This window comes from Brassica napus, chromosome C7, assembly GCF_020379485.1.
Source record: "Brassica napus cultivar Da-Ae chromosome C7, Da-Ae, whole genome shotgun sequence".
Classification (NCBI taxonomy): domain Eukaryota; kingdom Viridiplantae; phylum Streptophyta; class Magnoliopsida; order Brassicales; family Brassicaceae; genus Brassica; species Brassica napus.
This window is the reverse complement of record NC_063450.1, coordinates 33,565,574-33,588,963: the sequence shown is the minus strand read 5'-3', so window position 1 is coordinate 33,588,963 and position 23,390 is coordinate 33,565,574. Positions and strand designations below refer to the sequence as shown.

The window sequence follows — 23,390 nt, the reverse complement described above, 5'->3', positions numbered from 1 at the left end:
TACGAAAATATCAAACGCGAAAAAAAGTAACTTGTTTTATTCGATCTTTATACATCAAAACTCATATATCTCACCACTCTCTTTAGCTCTAAAGTCTGATGTCTCATGTTTTATTAGATCTTTTTTTTTTGAAAACTATTGTTTTATTCGATCTTTATACATCAAGACTCATATATCTCACCGCTCTTTTTAGCTCTAAAGTCTGATGTCTCTTACACCAAGCAAAGAACAAGAACATCACAATCTCGAACCAAAACCTAAACCAATAAGCAGCTTCAAAAATCCAGTTGAAAAAAGAAAATAAAAAAAAAAAACAGTTTTCATCTTCCTAATCAGTATCAGAAAGCATATAAGCCGGCAAAGAACGCGACGCAGAAACCGCTTCTCCATTATCCGCACTCAGATTCTGCAACTTCGGTTTCACTTCCTTATTACAAAACTCATCATACTCCACTTTATCACCGCCCTTCTTCTTCATCTCAACAACAACCAAAGCTGGAGTCAACTCAAATATCTCAGCAGCAATAGTCAACGGACCATTCACACTCCCTTCTCTCGAACCTTCAAGACTCATTCTACAATCCTTCTTCCTCACGGTAAAGCTCACAACCTTGGCAATCTCCTCCAGCTTCGATATAATCTGGTTAACCGGAGCCCCGGACACAAACCTCGACCCTTCACCATCATCATCAAACAAACCGGATAGATCAAAACCGGCTGAAAACGAAATGAGATCAAAAGCATTCAAACTAGCCGGTCTAGGCATCGACGGCATTGATCTTCTCCTAGCGTCAACCGACTCGAACTCCGACTCAGACACCGTGGAGGACCGTTCGGAAACCGATTCGACCGACTCGATATCATCGTCAGCGCTAGAGAGCTTGTGATCATCCTCAACGTAGAACTTAATATGTTTAAACCCTTTCTTGAACCAACTAGTCTCCATAATCTGCGGCATTGTAAACCGTCTCTCCGGTTTAGTCTCGAGCATTCGAATCAATAACCGGTTAATCTCAACCGGGAACCATCTCGGACACCTGAAGTCTCCTCTGTAAATCTTCTTGTACATAGCCATAACGTTCCGATCGTGGAAAGGGAGGAACCCAGCCATCAACACAAAGAGGATCACTCCACACGACCAGATGTCCACCTTAGCTCCGTCGTAGCCTTTCCTCGCGAGAACCTCCGGCGCCACGTAAGCAGGGGTCCCGCAGAATGTGTGGAAGAGACCGTCTTGTCTGATCTGATCGGAGACCGCGCTGAGACCGAAGTCGGAGACTTTGAGGTTCCCGTGCTCGTCCAAGAGGAGATTCTCCGGTTTGAGGTCGCGGTGGTAAACGCCGCGGAAGTGGCAGAAGGACACGGCGGAGATGAGCTGCTGGAAGTATTTGCGGGCGATGTCTTCTTTGAGCCTCCCTTTGGCGACTTTGTTGAAGAGCTCGCCGCCTCTGACGTACTCCATGACGAAGTAGATCTTGGACTTGGTGGCCATGACCTCGAAGAGCTGGACGATGTTCGGGTGGCGGACGCGGCGGAGGATGGAGATCTCGCGTTTGATGTGTGCGATCAAACCGCTTTTGAGGACTTTCTCTTTGTCGATCACTTTGATCGCGACGCTTTCTCCCGAGGTTGCGTTGCGCGCAAGGTACACCTTGGCGAAGGTTCCGTGGCCGAGAAGTCTTCCCATTTCGTATTTGCCCAGGATTAGAGCCTGTGTGTTGCTCTTATCCTTCTTCTTCATCGATTTTACTTTTCTCAGCAATTCCGCCATTGGAACGAGAGGTCTTTGATCTCTTTCGTCGTGAAATGGTAGAAGAAGATGATGTCTCTCTCTCTCTCTCTCTCTCTCTCGCCTTCTTTCTCGTCGTCTTTGCTTTGTCTATGTTCTGTTTTTAGGAGGCTTATCGGAAATAGAATTCTTCTTTGTGTATATTTGGAAACTTATTTCCGAATTGCTATGCAAATTAATCTCGCTTCTAGTTCCGACACATCTATGTATGCCAATAGGTCCATTAATTTACTTTTTTTAGTTAATGCCTTTAATTGGCAGGAACATGTTAGAAAAGTCCATTTTGACCAATGGATGGATAGAAAAAGAAAATATAAATTTTATATTGGATTTATATTTTTCTTAATACAGGTTATTGGAGATCGTCGGGATTTTATATATTTTTTATTCGTGTTGTAAGCTTAATTATAACTAGAGCTTGATTCGCACATCCGGACGGATATTTTATATATTCTATAAATTTATAATTTTAATATAATTGTAAACATTTTAAATATATTATTTATATTTTAATTTTATATATAATGTAATTATTATTATTGTTTAGGTTTTTTATTTGACATTATTAATATATAAAGATTTATTTTATACATTTTATTTTATTATTAATTGTTATTACATTAAAAAAAAAAATTCTAGTTCGATACAATAAATCCATAACTTGAAATCATCAAACATATAACTTCCTTCAAAATATATATTTTTAATTTTCACAGTTTCCATAGAATATCTTTTAAAATTTTATTTAGTTATACTATAAAACATATATTTGTTTAGGATCATATATATTTTCTTTTTGTGTTTTAAAAATATACTTTACAGTTTTAGTATATAGCAGGATTTATAAGTAAATTTTATACATGGTTTACAAATTTTAACCTTTTTTAATGGTGAGTGATATTTTTTTTTAAACAAAATAATTTAATTTATTAATTTAATATATTTTTATATTTAATCCATATAATACTTCTATGTTATTATAATATAGACTATAATTAGAAAGTTTATAAAAATAAGATACAATTTTGTTTTATAATAAAATCTTAATTAACATTGATTTGAATAATATTATACTATTAATTACGAAATTACTTAATGCAATATTATATATAAATATTTAACTTTTAGTAAGATTTTGTTAGATTTTTTTGTCAACATGTTTTTTATAATTAAAAATAAAATTAAAACAGTTTTATAGGTGAAGTTGTTATATGTGTTGATTATATGAGATGTGATATCTTATGAACCAAAATTTTAATCATAAATAAATGAAATATGATTTTCTAGGGAAGGTCCATTTAAAAAAACAAATTACACATAAATAGAAGTTGTGACTTCTATTTTAACAGATATTGTTTACCTTATATATAGATTTATGAATCTAAATTAACAAAGAGTCAATGTATGATTAATGGAAAAAATATATAAATAATGGCTAAGAAGTGTGTTTTAAAAAGATGGGCCAGACTGATTATTCAAAGTGGTAAAAAAAATTTAAACAGTTAAAGAAATCACCAATCAAATCAAATGTAATATTTGAGTTGAAATTAAGAGACACAAATAAAGATAAATTTGAATTTCCAAATAGCTTTTTAAAATGTGTGTGTGTGGTGGGGGGGGGGGGGGGGGGGGGGGAACTTGACACATGCATTAGTTTCAAGTTAAAGTTAACAAATTAGTGAAGAAAAAAAAGGTTAAAGTTAGAAAAATATATATAAAGAAGCAATAGAAGGGGAGTTTAGGTTAAGCATTTGCACTGCTACTGACCATTTCCTAATAAATTTATTCAGGAGTAGAGAACAAAAAAGATCATCATAACTTGGTTACTAAAATCAGGAATTGGCGCTATAAAATGTATTCAGTTATAATAACTTAATAATATATTTTTTTGGAAATCAAAAATGGTTTATGTCATTATCATTGTAATGGTATCAAGTTTATATCTTCTATGAGTTTGCTTACACATTTTGTCAAAGCAAATTAACAGCTGTGAATAAATGTAGCAATCAGATGCGAGATAATGAACGTGTAGATCAAACGGCAGTTTTCTATTAAAATTTAACACCACACAATAGAAAATAGCAATGATGTACTAATTGGTAGAAAGGTGCTTAGTCCTATTCCACATGACTAACTCCGAAATCTAAGTAACACATTATAATTAACAAAAAAAGTTAATCAGAATACTTAACGTTGCTATTTATATTCATTGTACATGTTTATTGCCGATAAAGGTCGGTGATATCGTAAGACAACGTAACAAAACAATAAAGATTTAAAGATACACAAACTAAAAAAGCTTCCACTTGTCGTGAAATTGAACTAAATGGTGTTTCTGTTAGTTTACCAAACGCAACTAACAAAATCGTATAAAACATCCTTAAGAATACCATAAATATTTAAATCGGTGGTTTATATGGACCGTAGATTTCGATAATAACGTGCACGTATCAGGTAACGCTGGTAGTTAGCCAGGTTTGATTCGTGTGAACCAGAGTAATTACTCGCAATTTTATTCATGTAACCTTTTCGATTGACACTCAGGAAATGATCACACACACACACACATAAATCATGTAAGCTTTTCTCTTTTGAGATTTGGGCTTGCCATAAAAAGGGAAGAGATTTAGGTTAATGCATGAATCATTTACGTGAATACAGAATTATGGACAATTGGGCTAGACTCTATTTTCTTTCATATGGGCCTACAAATTCCAGATAAATGAATTAGGCCAGTCCTACAAACTGTCAAGCTCTAGTCAAAGCTCCGGTCAATTTAGATGTAGTATAGTAACCAAATTCATTAAAACAGAACAAGATCGCACACACATATAAGCACATGGACCAACCTTGTCGGAGGTGGGGTGAGAGTGGTTTAAGGGATAAATGATAAAATAAAGAATGTGGATTAACTTTTAGGTTGGGTTGCTCAAGGAGAATGTGAATATGTTAGATACTTTGTGGAATATTAGTTGGCATTCTATGGATCTTTTTGTCTTGGGATTTAGTGGATTTGTTTGGAATTTCTCGATCTCATACTTTCTTTAGTTGTTATTCCAAGGTTATTTTAGTACTGTTACTTTATACTTTACAAAAAAGTACATGTTTTAGACGTATAATACTCTCGACTTATTATTATGAAGAAGGGGAGACCAAGGCAAAGAGTTTTCAGCAAATTCATTACTTACTAATCGAAAACAAAACCCCAGGATCATAAATTTCGTTGTTGTAAGATTAATAATATGGTGATAAACCTAAAAATGGATTAGTAATCAACCCCGTACATATGTGTTATATGATCGAAAACTTCTTTTAAAAGGTCGATAAATAATTCATTTAAGATGTTACGGAGCCCTGAAAATACATATTCTGGAAATTACTTTTCAATTTTGGCATGTGATTAACGATTGTAGGGGAAATAACTACAAAATATTAACACTAGAAAATATTACTAGAAAATCTGAGTCAGCCGATTCCTTTGTTGCACATTTATCTAAAATAAAAAAAAACCGAACAAATACCAAACTGATAAATTGTAACCAAACCAAAAACTAAATGAGTATACGATTTTTAAAACATAGATTTTATACCTAAAATTATCAGTTGTATTTTTTTCTTAAAATAACCATATATCTTTAAAATACTATTTATTATTAACCAGAGTACCAAAATACTTTTTATATTCAAAATAGTTAAATTATCTAAATTAGAAAACATTTCAATCCAAATCATCCGAGTTATCCAATATTTGATCTTAAACCTGAATTGTTCAATGTTTTATCTATATTATCTGAAATTATCCGAAAAATCGGAACCAAACCAAAACCGATTTAAACCTAATTTTTGGATATCAGTCAATTCTCAATTTTGTTACCTAGACCAAACCAAAAGCTGAAATAAATGAACCAAATTATATAAATAACGAATGGTTCCTAAATAAATACCCCAATCAAAATCGCATCAGAACGCCCATGCTTGCATATTGTACCATATATTATGCACGAAAATACGTCCAATATAACATTAAACTATAGTCTTTCTCCGGCGGACGTTTTTCCTTAATGTCATAAAAGATATGCAAATGTTGAAATTTATAACACTAATATTAAATTCACATAATTCGACGCACCTCTGAATTTTTGTTGTTTCTCATGGGAATGTTTTGGACCGCGATACCACACGATTATCAATACAATCAAACTCTTTTTTTTTTTGGAGAAAGGGCTTTTCACAGTCGAACTTTTTATGTCGTTAATTTTAAAAACGTTGTACGTAAAATAAAAGTTAATTTAAAACAGCTAACTGTAAATTAGATCACTGTGACTTTATTTTGACGTCAACTACTGCACCATGACGTCAACTACTGCACCATTAACCAAGCGTTCGTAGCTTGGTGGTAAAGGAGGTACAGCTGTAATGTCCGCCACCCGAATTCGAACCTTGATCACAACAGATTTAACATCCCTTCCGTTGGGATGCTGGACCCCTTTCGGGGGATAATTGGGAATGTGGCTGCCCCGATACCAGAGTTATCAAAAAAAAAAAAAAAAAACTACTGCACCATTATTTACTTTCAACCAAACCATCAACAAATAACTAATCATAATAAATATACGCATTTATTACAAGGCGAATAGAGAGCAATACTACTCCATTAGTAAATTCTGAAAACACTTTTTAGTAGTAAATTTATATGATACCGAACTCAAAACATGGATGAAATTAGATAGTTTAATGAATTTGTAAAAAGTCATAGGGTCCACGTTTCTATTTCTCATCAGCAATTCAGCATATGCATCTACCAACACAAAAGATGAGGCACCAACCATATACCCATTTGCTTACTTCACTTGAGTTTCAAAACCACATACGTCAACAACAGAGTTAAAATCGAAGTTTAGTTTTATTGTAATATTAAAAATATACAATTATGTTTGGCGTATAAATTAAAACTGTCTATTACACTACTACATTTTATTTCTGAAATTATATTTTATGAAGTATACAGATTTGTCTCTGATTGGAAAAAGGTGAATTCCATATTTTCATGATTTCTATTTTGATTTATCGGATACCAATCATGTACTTATCATCATTATCTTTACGAGGTTTTATTTTTGCCTCTCTTTACTTTTGAAAAAGTGAAAGGCAAAGTAAAGTTTCTAAATCACTGAATCAGTAGAACTAGTTGATTATTTGATTCACTAATTTGAATATTTAGTTTCTATATGATTTAGTTATATATTTGTTGTTGTTGTTTTTTTTTTGCTAAATTTGTGTATTATATTTGTTTTTTTTTTTGGTAAAAGTGTATTATATTTGTTGTTGTGAAAATAGTATCATTTTACCCTACTCAATCCAAGACTTGATTAATTAAAATATTTTATGTCATGTATGAACTTTAGTTTAACTTTCTCTTTTTGTTAAAGAGAAAAGAACCTTATAAAGACAATGATGGTAATAACCATGATTACAGAATCCTCAATAATCCTGTAATCGAAAAGAAAAATCATTCAGTTTACCTTTAAATTAAATACTAAATAGAAAAGTAACTCAAAAATCTTATTTGGTTAATTCAACTAACTTATCGCAGCTACCCTTTCTAAGAAAAAAACTAACTTATCTCAGTTGCATGTTAGAGTGATAAAAGAACAGAACAAAACCGTTAATTTAAGATACGTATGTGTTTTTTTTTTTTCATTTTACATCATCAAATAATGTAAAACTCGTCTCGTTTCTATAGAAATAATTTATGAAACTCATCATCAAATTATATGAAACTAAAGTTCCCACAGCTAATGTCAGCTCGCTGTAACATTCATCAAATCCAACACAATAAATAATAATAAATCGAGTAATTTATATAAAGAAATTTGACTTTTATTTTTTCCGTCGTAATCCACGTCACCGTTGGCATTTTATCAACCGTATGTATCTTCCTTCATCTCTCTCTATTCTTTGAATAAACCTCACCAGCTCCCCTCATATACAGAGCAGAGGATACAACCAAACCTTCTCTCTCTCCTCCCCCCCGCCAATTTTTATCTTCCATGGAAGAACAATCATCATCATCAAAATAAGAAATCTGAGAAAAAATGTTTCCAAAACTGCTGCTTCTTCTTCTCTTCTCTTTAGTCTCTCTCTCACACTCTTCCACCATTTCATGTCCTAACGGCACAGACTTCCGTCAGTTAACCAGAGCTTTCCGTCACGTCTCCGGTTTCAACTCCTCCTGGTTCTCTAACTGCTCCGTCGTCGTCACTCACATCGTTCTTCCGTCAAGAAAGCTAAACGGCACCGTTTCATGGACTTCGTTACGGAATCTCACGCACTTACATGTCCTCGATCTCTCCAACAACTCTCTCGATGGCTCTGTTCCTACTTGGCTCTGGTCTAAACCCGGTCTTGTCTCCGTCGATCTTTCCCGGAATCGGTTTGGTGGTTCGATACGAGTAATTCCGGTTAACGGTTCGGTTTTTTCATCCGTTAAGAAGCTGAACCTATCGTACAACCGGTTCACCAACGCGATTAACTTAACCGGATTCGTTAACCTCGCAGTTCTCGATCTCTCTCATAACAATCTCCGTGTTTTGCCTCTTGGTTTGGGTTCGCTCTCCGGTTTACACCACCTCGATATCTCGAGATGTAAAATCAATGGCAGCGTTAAACCGATTTCCGGTTTAAAATCGTTGGATTACTTGGATTTATCCGAAAACTCAATGAACGGTTCGTTCCCGGTCGATTTTCCTAATCTCAACCATCTCCGGTTCTTGAATCTATCTGCAAACCGGTTTTCCGGTTCGGTTGGGTTTGACAAATACAGAAAATTCGGCAAATCGGCGTTTTCACACGGCGGCAGTTTCGTCTTTAACGTCTCCAAGATCCCGACTCGCCACCGTCTCCATCCTCTCCGTCACCGGAATCCGCCGCCACATCATCGAAACGTCAAAGCAAACCGTTTTAACCGCACTCCGTTGGTGATTGGCCTATCTTCTTCTTTAGGAGCTCTGGTTATTCTAGTCTTCGTCGTCTCTGGGATTTTAATCCGCCGCAGATTGAAATCGGCGAGGACGAAATCGAGATGGGCGATCTCGAGTCCTGCACCGTTGGATTTCAAGATGGAGAAATCTGGACCGTTCGCTTTCGAAACGGAGTCGGGGTCGTCGTGGGTGGCGGATATAAAAGAGCCAACGGCGGCTCCGGTCGTGATGGCGTCTAAGCCGTTGATGAATCTGACGTTCAAGGATCTGATTGTTGCCACATCACATTTCGGGACGGAGTCCGTTATATCCGACAGCACGTGTGGTCCTATTTACCGTGCCGTTCTACCCGGAGAATTACACGTGGCAATCAAAGTGCATGAACGAATCAGAGACGTCGATCAAAACGAAGCCGTTACGGCGTTTGAAGCGCTTACACGGCTTAAGCATCCCAATCTTCTGACGCTCTCCGGTTACTGCATCGCAGGTACTAATTAATTATTTCCCGGTAATTGTTTTTACTCATTATGACCTCAGGTTTTGAAATTGACTTTTTAACCCCAGCCGGAATCACTAAGCACTGACCAAGTAACAGATGTAGTAAATAAGTACATTTTTATGCATATACAATATATGGTTTTCATATACACTATATGCTGTAAATGTAACAAAGTATTTTTCCTTCTTTGACCAAATTTCTAAACAAAGTATTAATGCTAAAAACCTGACAGATTTTCTGGGCAGGAAAACTTCGTGCACAAAATTAGAAAGAAACAGCTGACTTTTTTTTTTCTGAAAACAATGAATTATTGAACTTATTTATAAATTTTTATCAGTATCCTCTGAATTTATATGGCTTTTAGTTGATGGATTAAGGTCATTTAAACCAAAATATTTGGAGAATTGGAGTTGCTGGAAAATATCCTATCATTATTTTTTGCTGGGTGTTGATATTTCAAAACAACAAAAAATCGCGGCGTAGACGTCACTTAATGAATTTTTGTCTCTACTTTCACGGGTTTCTGGAAAAACCATTAATGAGGTATTAAATGCTGAACGGTGTCGTATTCATTAGGAGTATGTATGTGTAATTGTGTATGTTGTACAAACGAAAAAGGTCAGTTGCATGATAGTGATACGTCACGTTAAAAAATCTAAATATTTTTGCGCATGATTGCAAATTTTATGAATTTTCGCGACATTGACGCAAAAATGTATAATTATTCCAAAAAGTTACTCAGAAATAAAGTAATGTTTGTGTGATAGATTTCTTATCTTATTTTTAGGGTTTATCATTTGGTCCTTTTATGATTTGACTGGGTCGACTTTAGAAAATGTGCAGACAAGTCGAATCCTTGGCTTTGGCACTCGAAGAGATTATGGCTTGTCGGATTATGGCCTTTTTTTTTAAATAAAAGAAAATTTTTTATCTCTAGAAATATTAAGATTGATGCAGAAATTTAATTTTTTTTTAAAAATAAATTTTAAAATACTCCTTCCGTTTTTAATTGTATGTAGTTTTGTTTAAAAGCACGAATATTTAGAAAATTGTTATTTAAATAAATATATCATTTAACTAATTAATTCAACCAATTATTAAAAACCTAACATTATTTCATTGGTCAAACAATATCCAATAAATGAAAAAGATGCATTGAAATACGTAAACTAGTTATATTGTGAAACAAACTATTTTTGCTAAAACTACTTACATTTAGAAACAGAGGGAGTATAATTTTAAAATCATTCAAACAATTATAAAAATGACTGCAAAATCTAATTGGTTACACAGTTTTCAATAAAGTTAAAAATAATATAAAATATTAAAACATCATTTATTTGAAACAACAAACATCTTCTAAAACATCATCTATTATGAAATGAATGGAAGTATAATTTTTGTCCAAAAAAATGCTATAATTATTTATTTTCTGGTCTAACTTAAGTTACAAATTAATACTAGTAATTGAGTAGAAAACATAGAATAACAAAAAAAAAATGGCTGTTGTTTCAGGAAAAGAGAAGCTTATACTATATGAATTTATGGCTACTGGAGATCTTCACCGATGGCTACATGAGCTCCCGGCGGGAGAAACCAACGTGGAAGATTGGAGCGCCGATACATGGGAGAGTCACGTTGGAGATTCATCACCGGAGAAAACAAACTGGCTGATACGTCACCGTATCGCTATTGGAGTTGCACGTGGTTTAGCCTATCTACATCATGTTGGTACCACTCATGGTCACTTAGTTGCTACCAACATCCTCTTAACCGAGACCTTAGAGCCAAAAATCTCTGATTTCGGTATCAACAGCATCGCAAAAGCCGAAAAAGATACTAATAATAACAATGTAGAGTTCGATGTGTATTGTTTTGGGGTGATCTTGTTTGAGCTATTAACCGGGAAGCAAGGGAGTGAGGAACATGTGAAATCGGTTCGACGGTTGTTTAAGGAAAGGAGAGGAGAGGAAGCTCTCGACTCGAGATTGCGGTTAGCTTCTGGAGAATCGGTTAATGAGATGGTCGAGAGTCTTAGAATTGGTTACTTTTGTACGGCGGAAACGTCAGGGAAACGGCCGACAATGCAACAAGTGTTGGGTCTGCTTAAAGACATTCGTACCGTCTCGCGTTGAGTTAGGAAACAAAGTTTGTATTAGGTTCGGATGTTGTTATGGACATATGTTGTGCGAGATAATGCGTTTTTTTTCTTTGATGGGGAGATAATGCGTTTTGTCAAGCTATTATATGTTTTTGTTTCGAATTATAGGAAACGAATGTTAAAAGTTACTAATTTTTGTTTTTGACGTCAAAAAAAAAAAAGTGAGTGTTTTGTTAAAAAAAAACAGAATATTATATCAAAACCTATATGTTTTCATAATCAAAATTTAGAAGTATTTATAAATGTTCCTGTCAATATTTAAGTTCTTGCTTAAATAGTTTTGCAAATTGTACAGATAAATTATACATGTTAGTCAGGAAACATGAAGGTTTGATAGCGAAGTTTTAATATGGTGCTACTTAAGAAAGGCAATTTTTCATTTTAACCAAAACTATATATTTGTTTTGTTTTTATGATCAATCTTCTAAGACTTAGCTCATGTATTGGGGTGAAAAGAGTACATTAGTGTAGACCTTTCTTGTATACAAATTATAAAATATATAGTTTTTAATGGAAGTATATAAAATTATGCACTATTTGTCCATAGGAAATTATTAAATATAATATCAATTTATTAAATATATCAAAAAAATTTCTTAATTTTGTATTCAATAAATGAGTTTTATTGAAGCATATTGAAATGAATTGACTACTTATCCAAATATTCTATAGAAAATTAGTAAATATAATATAAAAATTATTAAATATATGATATATCCAAAGAAGTATCTTAATTTTGTATTCAATAAATTAATTTTATTGAAGCATATTAAAATGAATTAATTATTTCCAAATATTATACTCATAGAATATATATTTCTGGACTCGTACTACGCCACGAGAGAATAATATAGAGGGGAAAATGTTAGATGAGGAAGACAAAACGAAGTGGGTAAGGTGGGAAAGTATTTGGTAAGATAATGCTCGTGAGAAGCTGTTGAGTTTTTTTGTTTTTTTGTTTAGTTTTTTCCAACGACGTGTAGCGTATTTTTTAGTGTAAGCACTAATTAAGTCGCAAAAATTACAAGCGGCAGTAAGACTTACCCAACCATAGTCTATAGATAACAGACTCTACTGTAAATTCAATAAATAGAGATATGTTTCTTCTGTTGTTTACAACGCATTTATACACAATAACTTACCTGAAATCATGAGTAATGATACAACAATAACACAATCACAAACTACTAATAATGTGCATATATTCGCAAATAAAGTTTATACTATCGTATGAAAATTTATGACTTGGAAGAAGACTTATCTTGGCTGTCTTCATTTTTTTTTGGCTGTCTTCATTTTGTTTTATATATTCCACAATTTTCCTTCTTTTCTCTTTGTTTTGTTATGAATTCCACTTTATTCCGCTTTCAAGGATTTTTTATATAAACTAATATTTTGTTTTCTTTTTATTATCATCATGTTTCGATGCGGATATTCTTCTCATTCACCAAAAGAGAGTATAAAAAGTAAAAACACTTAATATATTCTTAGCACTTTCGTCACGTCTATTTCTTCACATCCTTTCATTCTCTTCTCGACTTTCTTTTTCACCCTTTGGGATTTGATTAAAACTTTCACTTTCTCTTTGAATAGTAAATAAATTATTTGCTTTGATTCTCCTTTTCTTTATATGGTATTTAACTTTCACATCGATATTTCGTTATGTTCTTTAGTCCTATAGTTGCAGGTTTTATATAAGAACAAATATTTTTAAAGAGTAACTATAGTGTTTTTGGCCTTATATAAACACTTCCAGAATTCTATTTACCAAGTAGAATGCTAATAAAGCTTAGGGCTTTCTCTATAACATAACGTTAATGATTTCCCAAAGTTGTAATATGAGCTACAATTGGGCGTAGGCATTTTAACCTGGACCCGAACCGACCAAAAATACTCATCCGAAGCCGAACCGAAAATTTATAAGTATCTTTTGGATCTAAATTTTTTTACCCGAAAGAACCGGAACCAAAAGGAACTGACCCGAATAGACCTGGACCCGAAAATAACCGATCCGAATAGATCCGACCCGATAAAACCGATTTGTACCCGACTTAAAAACATATACAGTATAACCTCTTTAAATTAATACTCTATAAATTAATATACACTAAAATTCTCTATAAAATAATATAATTTTATAGTTCCAAATTGAATTTTTGGTTCAATTAGTATATCGATAAATTAATATCTCTATAAATTAATAAAAAATTATAGTTTTGGTGTAGTCCCAACATTATTAATTTATAGAGGTTTCACTGTATATCTAAAACTATGATTTTTTGTGTTCTATTTTATATATATTATGTTATGATTTAGTTGAAATATCTTCTGTTAACAATATTTGTTATTATTTTGTAATATTTTTAAGTAATACGAAGCTTTAAAATGTAAAATTTAGAGTTTAAAAATGTTTTATTTTAATTATTAATAGTTTCATTTAAGTATTTTGTAAAATTTTAGATATATATGACAAATATCGACTAAATTTGATGGAGTTGGGTAAGTCATGTCTTTTTCAGATCTTAAATATCCGAACCCGACCTAAATCCGATATGGACCCAAAAAATTACTGGTATTTTAATTATGGATCCGAACCGATCCGGATCCGAACCCGATCCAAAAATTTCTAAATATCTATTGGGTTTAAATATTTAAGATCCGGACTCGAAAGGAACGAGTCCGAACCCAACCCTAACGGCCATGCCCTTCGCAAATACGAGCCTACATTAACGTGAGTTGATGAAAAGTTTTTGTCGGAAGAGAAGTATTTTTCCTTCTGTTTTCTTCTGTTTAAGAACTTTGAAAATCTTCTGTGTCTTAAACTTTTCTCTTATTTGCTTTAGTTTTTTTTTTTCAGCTTGAAGCTTGTGCACATCACCAGAGTCAGTTAAAAAGTTGATACCAGACCATATCAAGAGACAGTTAGGTCTTAGTTTCTTGCATACCAGACCATACCAGACAGAGTCAGTTAAAAAGTTGATACCAGACCATACCTAACTTAGGTCTTAGTTTCTTGCATTAAACCGGGACATAAGATATGACAAGACAAGCAACTTCAAGAAGGTAATTGCACCTGTATGTGTACCATTAAAGGGGTAGATGAGAGTTAAAACAATGAATTTAAAGCTCTCACAATGCGGAAAAGAGGGTTAAGGTATTGCATATAGTGGTCAAGTCAAAGCAGAGTAGTGGTCATGTATTTCATCAATCTGCAACTACTTTGGGTTCTTGCCGTATTTTTTGATGTAATCTTTCACTCTTTGGATGTTATTACTAAGTTTGTCTATGGCTTTGTTTTGGGTCAAAACCAAGTTTGTTTATGACTTCTCAAACAAAGACTTTCTGATGAATTTCCATGAATGAGGAACTCAGAGTGTTTCTTAGATCAAAATTCATCAAACAATTTCTTGTTTGCTACAATTTCATCCACATCACACTTATGGCCACAAAACTAATGTGCGTGTAGACATAAGACAGGAAAGATCACTGAGCCAAGCTACCTCTCTTTTGCTGAAGACACTAAAAGCCAAGCTAACCTCCACAAGTAATCTTCTACTTTCTAGTTACATTCCTCTGCCTCTACTTAGAATGTCCGTTGTAAGAACATTTCTTACCTCTCACAACAGTTTCTGAGACTCCTGCCCACATCAGCATCATTGTTCTCCACTTCGCTCCAACCTTCTTTCTCGAACGGCCTCTCACAAAACCAACTTCAATCTGATTTCACTTGAAAATTCAATACACATGATGTGACTTTTGCACAAACTCCACTGCATCATAGCAATCATTTCTCCAGAATTGGCAAGATCCAGTCTCCATCTCTCTCTCCTTCCCAATCTTCATCATACCTTACCTCAACATCTCTCTCCTCTTCACAACTTTGTAACAGTTCCTTAGAGTGACGCTTTTCCAACAACACAAGATCCAGCATCTTCCTCCGCACACTGTAAACAGGATTTGGCTCAATCAAACACCCTTTGCTATAAGCTTCTCTAAGAAACAAAGTCTGAGTACTTCCTTTCGTCGATACATAGAAAATCCCAGGATGCTTCAGTATCACTTCCCTCAAGTTCACTTCGATCGCAAGATCCTTACGAAAATGAGCTAGTCTCTCAACTTCAACCATCTTCTCAACAGTCAAGCTCAGAAGCTCGTGGATAACCGCAACAACTCGCTTCTCGAACCTCTCTACGCTTCTTGAAATCTCCTTTCTCTCGTAAGGCTTTAAATAAGGGACTCTCTGCCAGTTCCTTAGCTCTTCTCTGAACCCTTTCTCGATCTTGAACCCTGTGGGGAGATTAATAGGAAACGCGTAGTTCGTCTCGAACTCACTCAACCATTTCTCTCTGTACTCTACTTCTCTCCACTCCTCAACTTTAGCCACAGACAATCTCTCATCATCATCTCCATCAACTAGCTCCAAAGTCTCCAAATCAACTAACCTGAACTCTGAAGTATACTTAGCCAAAACCGAATCACGAAAGTCCTCAGGCAAACCTAACTCTTTCCTCATCAACCTCAAAGCATGAACATTCAGAACACCTTTTCTAGACATCAACAACAGCTTCTTCACCCTCCTTACAGCATCAACCTCAAACTCTCTTACAACACTTTCTTCTTCCTCAACTAATTCCTTCAGTTTATCAGTAATCCGACAACACAAATTCCTCCGACATGGATGTGTGAAGATCTCAAAGGCGTGAGGATACTTACCCACAAAGGCTCCAATGCTTACGTTCAAACCGACGATGTTCTTCCATCGAGACATAAGCTGCAAGGAGACGAAAGGACCACGCTTTTTGTTACCCATGAGTTTTGTTATCTCGAGGATGATGTTTAGCTTCCTGATGTGGACGATGAGTTTGTCTAATCGGTTGTCTCGTGTTCGGTTCTCTAACCTGGTTTGCGCAGAATCTACAGGCTTTAGCCATCTCCTCTGGTTATAAGAGTAGAGAGGAGATAAAGATGATAGCTTTGTGGGAGTTTGGTGAGATAGAGCTTCTCTGATGCTACTGTAGCTCAAAGATCTTAGAGAATTCATCTCTTCTAAATCGACAAACACATCACCATTTCTCCAAGGTTGGATTCTGAAATTAGGGCTTCACTGACTAGAACATTGCAATCAATTTCTTGGGAGGAAGTTGGGAGAGAGATAATCACACGTCGCAGAGGAGAGGAAGAAGAATTAGAGCTGTCGATACGGGCCATAACCCGCAAGATAGGCCCAAATAGTTCAACCATGGGGGAAGACCTGAACACAAAATGACATATGTAACACTAACATCTATGGCAGATGGATTATAGATGTGTGTTACTTTACTCAGTCTCAGTCCTATGGCGCTAAGAAATCAAATTCAGCTAAAACTAAAAGAGATATAGTAATATAGTCAGTCCCATTAGATTCAAAGCTAATATAAGGTAGGATGAAAGCAGCCTAAACTCGAAACTAAATAGACATTGAGCAACTTCTTGTTACACACTTAGCAAAGGATACTTGTTAACTTTCACACACGAATAACAAGGCAGTCTTATCGGAACTAGATTACATTATATAGTTAACCCTACACAAATCAACAGACGAAAACCACACAAACATAAAAGAGACGCAGGCTCTTTCAGACCAACTTTCGATTGTTTCTTCTCATGTTTGTTTTAACTTCCACAAGAGAGACACTCCTCAGGGTTTGTCAAAGAGCATACCATCTGTGCCATCTTCGTCTCATTGTCTTCTTTTTCTTCTGTTCCTTCATCCTCTTCAGTCACATTAGGCTTCTCCTGCAGTAATCACAGGCAAATGTCAACTTCGCTCACTGGTAACTACAGAATCACACAGTAACCCAAAAGTGTTTCTTTGTTTTACCTTTAGCATTGCTGTGTCTACTGTAAACTTTATTGCATCTGCTGCTGCACGTGATCGCAAGTAGTACATCCCCGTTTTCAATCCCTTTCAATATTCCCAAAAATAACAATTTTGTGAGCTCGGGTTATTACCGCAAATCAAGACTGAATCTGAGCAAGTGAAGCGATACAGTCATATTGAACAGATTCATCAACATTCTTGCTTACAACTGATGCAATCATATTGAGTTTAACTGTTTAAGTCAAGCTTTAAGGTAAGTTGTTACCTTTTTCCAAGTGTGGAAGTGTAAGGAAGTGAGTTTGGCAAAGTTGGGTTTGTCCATGTGTATATTCAAACTTTGGCTTTGATCTATAAAGCATCCACGATCAACAGCCATATCAACCACTGTTCTCTGCTTAATCTCCCACACAGTCCTGAGTCATTTGCATACAAATTAAAAAATGGTGAACACATAGTAATCAGAACATAAAAGAATTGAGGAAAATATATACCTATAAATTGCCTTCAAGTCATCAGGAATCTCCGGGACATTTATAACAGAACCATTCTCATGTATTATCTTGTTTTTGAGCGTAGGAGACCAGAGTCCCATATCAGTCAAGTCGTGAAGAAGATGCTTGTTCACAACTACGAACTCACCACTGTAAACACAGGAAATAGCAAAGACTGAGCTATGCAGAAAACCAGAAACATTACTTTGTGGAGCTTTCTTGCATACCTTAAGACTCTGCGACTATAAATGTTTGAGGTATACGGCTCAAAACATTCATTATTCCCAAGAATCTGGCTGGTTGAAGCAGTTGGCATTGGTGCTACTAAAAGAGAATTTCTAATTCCATTCTTCGAAATCATATCTCTGAGAGCAGCCCAGTCCCAGCGGTCCGAAGGAATCACATTCCACATGTCAGGTTGTAGAATACCCTAAAAAATCATAAGATACGCCAACCAAGCAATTAGCTCCAAGAGTTTATGAAAATGTTGAACAGATATTACAAAAGAATTGCAGGTTGAGATACATACCTTACTCACAGGACTTCCTTGGTATGTATCATATGTACCTTCCTTAGTAGCAATCTCCGAAGATGACTTGAGTGCATGGTAGTATATGGTTTCAAATATGTCTTTGTTCAGTTGCTGAGCCTGAGATTATTCCAAAAAAAAGCTGCTCAGACCAGAGAACAAAACTACTTTGGAAGGTTGATTCAATCATGCGAAAAAAGTTTACCTCAGTGGAATCAAATGGCATTCCCAGAAGAATAAATGCATCTGCAAGACCTTGCACACCAATACCAATAGGCCTATGACGCATGTTTGAAGTTTTAGCCGTCTCCATAGGATAGTGATTCACATCAATTATCTTATTGAGATTAACAGTAACGGTTGCAGTCACCTGAAGAAACAGAATATATGTTTTTTAAAATCAACATCAAATTGCAGACATGGAAACATATAGAAATGAGCTAGTAATTAAGCGCTGACCTCTGCTAGCTTGTCGAAATCAAAGTAACGATTCTTTGAGCCCAAACTGCCTACAATCTTAGATGGATGTGAGTCCAAGGGGACATCCTGTTGCGAGGTGTAAGACATGTCAAGAGTTAAACAAGTGACAAAGAAAAATCAATCACTGAAACACCTTTTTAAACTCACCTTCTCCCTAACGAATCGAGGTAAAGCAATAGATGCAAGATTACACACAGCAGTTTCTGTTGGACTTGTGTATTCTATTATTTCAGTGCATAAATTGGAAGACTTTATGGTACCAAGATTTTGCTGATTGCTTTTCCTGTTACATGAATCCTACAGTATAATTTCAAAAATGAATAGTGAGAACCTGAGGTTATATAATTGTACTGAGTGGCTACATAGCTACGAAGGTTCCTTACCTTGAAAAGCATGTATGGTGTCCCTGTTTCAACTTGGGATGTCAAGATTTCGTACCAGAGCTGCTGTGCCTGGACAACCTTCTTAGCCTTACCCTAAAGATAAATACAACAGAACTGGTTCAAATCCATAGAAAGGGGAGCATAGCCAGTATTATGATAGCAAGAGTTTGAATTCTGAAAGTGAAAAATCACTCACCTCGTTCTCATACTTAGTGTAAAGTCTCTCAAAATCTGCACCCCAACAATCTGCCAAACCTGGAGCTTCATTAGGACAAAAGAGTGACCACTGCCCATCGCTCTGGACCCTTTCCATGAAAAGATCTGGTATCCAAAGACCATAAAACAAGTCTCTAGCCCTGTGTTCTTCCTGAAATAGAAATAAAAAAAGTGTAATGTAAGAGTGTATGAAACAAACTCCAGATTAATATGTAGGGAAAGTGAGTGATCTAGCGAGGGTACCTTCCCATGATTCTTACGGAGCTCCAGAAACTCGAAAATGTCAGCATGCCATGGCTCCAGGTACACAGCAAATGCTCCTTCACCAATGGCAAATAAAATATACATAAGACAAACAGAACTAGCAATTCAGAAACAATCATGAGCAATGAAATGAATACCCTTTCTCTTGCCACCTCCTTGGTCAACATAACGAGCAGTATCATTGAACACCCGCAGCATAGGAACAATACCATTAGATTCTCCATTAGTGCCACGAATGTAACTTCCAGTAGCACGAATGTTGTGAACAGAAACACCAATACCCCCAGCTGATTTACTTATAACTGCACACTCTTTCAACGTATCGTAAATCCCCTCAATGCTATCATCCTTCATGCAGATAAGAAAGCAGCTGCTTAGCTGCAAATCCAAAACCACACATCAGTAAAACGAATGCATCAAAAAAAAAAAAACAGAAAGAATAGGGTACATTACTTGCGCCCGTGGAGTTCCAGAGTTAAAGAGGGTGGGAGATGCATGAGTGAACCATCGCTGAGACATTAAATGGTAAGTCTGGACAGCTGAATCAATATCCTGTTTATGAATGCCAACAGAAACTCTCATGAGCATGTGCTGAGGCCTTTCAACCACTTTCCCATGGACTTTTAAAAGGTATGATCTTTCAAGAGTCTTGAAACCGAAGTAGTCATATTCGAAATCGCGGTCGTAAATGATTTCACTGTCCAGACGAGTAGCATTCTGAAAAATAACCAAAAGAGATGAGTAAAATTCAAAAGCAAACGTTCCATCAAAAGACAAAGCTTTATTTATACCTTCATAATGATCTCAAAAACATCATCAGCAATAAGAGGAGAGGCGAGTCCAGATCTCTCATTGACATGATTGTACATGTCATTAACCCTGAAGATACCCCAAAGTCAGTTCATATGAATGAATACATAATAATCACTGATAGATAAAGAAAACAAGACTCACGTCTCGGAAAACGATTTCTTAGTGTTCTTGTGGAGATTAGAGACAGCAATCCTTGCAGCCAACTGAACACATAAACAATCAAAAGCTTAAAAGAGAGACTTCTGATTAGAGACTAATTAAAATCAAATTAAGAGCTCACGGAGGCGTAATCGGGGTGGTTGGCGGTCATAGCGGCGGCAGTCTCGGCGGCTAACTCGTCGAGCTGAGTGGTGGTGACGCCTTTGTAGACGCCGGCGCAGACTTTCTGGGAGACGAGGACGGGGTCGCAGTGATCGATGCTGAGGCCATAGCTAAGCTTCTTTAGCCGCGCGGTGATCTTGTCGAAGCGAACGGTTTCCTGCCTTCCGTCACGCTTCACTACGTACATCTTCGGATTTTTCTCTGAAGAATTGTGTCGAACAGTTGGTAGGCGTGTGAGTCTGATGAAATAGATTGAAAGTGAAAGGAAAGCAGAAATGGGCTTTTTGGATTTTGAGTTTCGAAATTTCTAGGGCTCCTCCTTCTAATTCATTGCCGGATTTTGACTTCACCTAGCGCGCGAAAGTTTTAGGTTTTTCCCGCCAGCTTCCGAGAGAAGGAACTTGAAGCGTTTACCTCGCTGGGTGTGGGCCCCAGCTCACGAGAAATGTGATACGTAGTCCGATTCTTTGCATGGGCCCAAATTAGAAGTTGACGTTTACGAAAACTGTAGTAGCTATTAATTTGTGCCCCTGAGGCCTTGATTAACGCTGAAACTCCACATGGTATTTTTTTTTTGTCTGAATAAAAAATAAAAAATTAAAAACTAATTAATCCTGGACTGCCATGTGTCAGTGGGATCTGTAAACAGTTCAAAAACCCACCGAACAACAATATTTATTTTGGTTTTTCTGTAACCGATTTTTTCTTTTTTTTGTGGGTCTCCCACATAAAAATTCCACTAAAAATCCCTTCTCCTCTCCCGATAATCCTGCTCTAAAACACTACTACGAGGGTGTGACTCGTGAATAGTAACTAAATGCAAATCAAGTGGAGTAATTAGGAGGGAAAATGAAAAACAAGAAAAAAATGAAAAGTCAAACTGTTATGAAATAATTTATAATTTATAATATCGAGAAATTTAAATAAGAGTAGAATTTAATACCCGTAGGAAGCAAATAACACTAATATAAGGGAGATAGTTTATTATAAGGAAGATGAAGAAGATGTAATGGTTCTTTGATTATAAACTCTTCTTTGTTATGGTGTACAAAAGAGTGAGATGAGTGATGATATTTATAGTGAGCAACAATACATAAAATAACAAAGATGGTGCTTGATTTGGTAAATGAGCGGGTGATCATAGTGCTTGATGAGTAGATGATCATAGTGCTTGAGTTGGTAAAGAAGTGGAGGATCATTTCAAAGTTTATCTTATAACACTCCCCCTTGATCATCCATCTTGTATTACGTAATGCCTCGTTAAAAACCTAGTCATGGAAAACTCAATGGGAAAAACCGTAGTAAAAGTAAAAAGAGTACAACTACGTAAGCTCCCCCTCGAATGAGTAGTCATAGAACCTTTAGAACAATGATAGATTTTCATCTCTCAAATTGTAACATTCTCTTTGGGTGTCTATCTTTTGTATGTTCTTTGTTGCCTCGTTAAAACCTTGTCATGGAAAAACCCAATGGGATAAAAAAAAAACCATGATAAGGAAAAAGAGTACAACCATACTTACTATCATATTTCTTTCCCTGGAAACAATATCTTCAGGATATGCATTCCAATCAACTCTCTTTAGAGAATTGAGCTTAAGAGAATAAACTCTATTCATTTCTATTATGATATCTAGGGCCTTTAGACTTCTTATCCATAATTCTTTTTTGACTTAGACAATAGTTTATTGGTCTATTTGGATTTCAAACCAAATTTCTTACATACAATTGTCTAGAGATTCGCCTCGTACATACGAATTATTCATTTGTAACTATAGAAGTTACTATTATGATTTTCTTTCTTTTCATATGAAATTACATCTTTCAGTAATGAAAAAGATTAATAATTTTCTCAAATAACACTCTTACGTATGGTATTTCAGGACCAAACATATACGAGCGTCTTAAATAAAATACTTTAAGGATCTTTATGATAACATCTCAGTTTTAGATCTCCAGTTTAGAATACATAAAAACAATATGGTATTGTCAAAAGTTTTTTTTTTTCAAAACATAATTTTTCTATAACTCTTCAGGAGTTTTGATTATATTCAAATCATGATTCTATTGATTTATAATCTCTTCATAAATACAAATGGATACATTAGTTAACCTTATAATATTTCATATATCCCATAAAATAGTTTGTTTCAATTCGATCGAATATGCAGAGTTCCCGGGAACATGATTTTGATATCATCAATCCTTCATGGATTATACTTTCAGGGATTAACATTTTTCAAGTGGATTGTTTCATTCAAGTTCTTCCTTTATTACCAGACTATAAGGAACTTGAAACTAGTTGCATCTACCACATGAAATTATGTCTCTTCACAATTAATTTCATATTGATCCTTCTTTGTGTGCAACGGTTCATTTACATCTCACTTGTTTTACACCTTTTAGTGTATGGACTACTGGTCCAAATACTTCTCTATTTCACAAGAAGTTTATATCTTTGTCTATTGCATCTTTCTGATTTGGCCAATCATTTCTTTGTGTACACTTTTCAATAGACTTTCTTTCATGATCTTCTTTCTCATTTATTATATCAACTGCTACTTTGCATGTATAATATCATCGACGTCAATTTTCTTATCGGTTCCA

The 23,390-nt window shown here is 35.2% G+C and overlaps 4 protein-coding genes across 4 annotated transcripts; 1 reads left to right on the top strand and 3 right to left on the bottom strand.

Annotated features, from left to right (window-relative positions):
* Positions 1-12: 12 nt before the first annotated feature.
* Positions 13-2,243, bottom strand: LOC106382446 (CBL-interacting serine/threonine-protein kinase 19). Its single transcript, XM_013822467.3, has one exon. It carries the CDS (start codon positions 1,769-1,771, stop codon positions 329-331), a length of 1,443 nt encoding a protein of 480 aa, XP_013677921.1. The 5' UTR covers positions 1,772-2,243; the 3' UTR covers positions 13-328.
* Positions 2,244-7,721: 5,478 nt separating this feature from the next.
* Positions 7,722-11,557, top strand: LOC111208749 (calmodulin-binding receptor kinase CaMRLK). The gene is made up of 2 exons (XM_022708153.2): positions 7,722-9,256; positions 10,784-11,557. The coding sequence occupies exons 1-2, from the start codon at positions 7,885-7,887 to the stop codon at positions 11,401-11,403; spliced, it is 1,992 nt and encodes a 663-aa protein (XP_022563874.1). The 5' UTR covers positions 7,722-7,884; the 3' UTR covers positions 11,404-11,557.
* A 3,230-nt stretch (positions 11,558-14,787) lies between these two features.
* Positions 14,788-16,678, bottom strand: LOC111208735 (protein ROOT PRIMORDIUM DEFECTIVE 1-like). The gene has a single exon (XM_022708087.2). The coding sequence runs from the start codon at positions 16,468-16,470 to the stop codon at positions 15,214-15,216; it is 1,257 nt and encodes a 418-aa protein (XP_022563808.2). The 5' UTR covers positions 16,471-16,678; the 3' UTR covers positions 14,788-15,213.
* Positions 16,679-16,859: 181 nt separating this feature from the next.
* On the bottom strand, positions 16,860-21,199 carry LOC111208734 (ribonucleoside-diphosphate reductase large subunit). The gene is made up of 17 exons (XM_048762364.1): positions 20,746-21,199; positions 20,607-20,668; positions 20,444-20,531; positions 20,106-20,369; positions 19,790-20,030; positions 19,632-19,708; positions 19,369-19,539; positions 19,173-19,265; positions 18,937-19,086; positions 18,769-18,855; positions 18,515-18,679; positions 18,310-18,429; positions 18,008-18,210; positions 17,781-17,930; positions 17,555-17,702; positions 17,290-17,373; positions 16,860-17,204 (listed from the first exon to the last, which is right to left on the bottom strand). Exons 1-17 carry the CDS (start codon positions 20,971-20,973, stop codon positions 17,082-17,084), a joined length of 2,454 nt encoding a protein of 817 aa, XP_048618321.1. The 5' UTR covers positions 20,974-21,199; the 3' UTR covers positions 16,860-17,081.
* Positions 21,200-23,390: the final 2,191 nt, after the last annotated feature.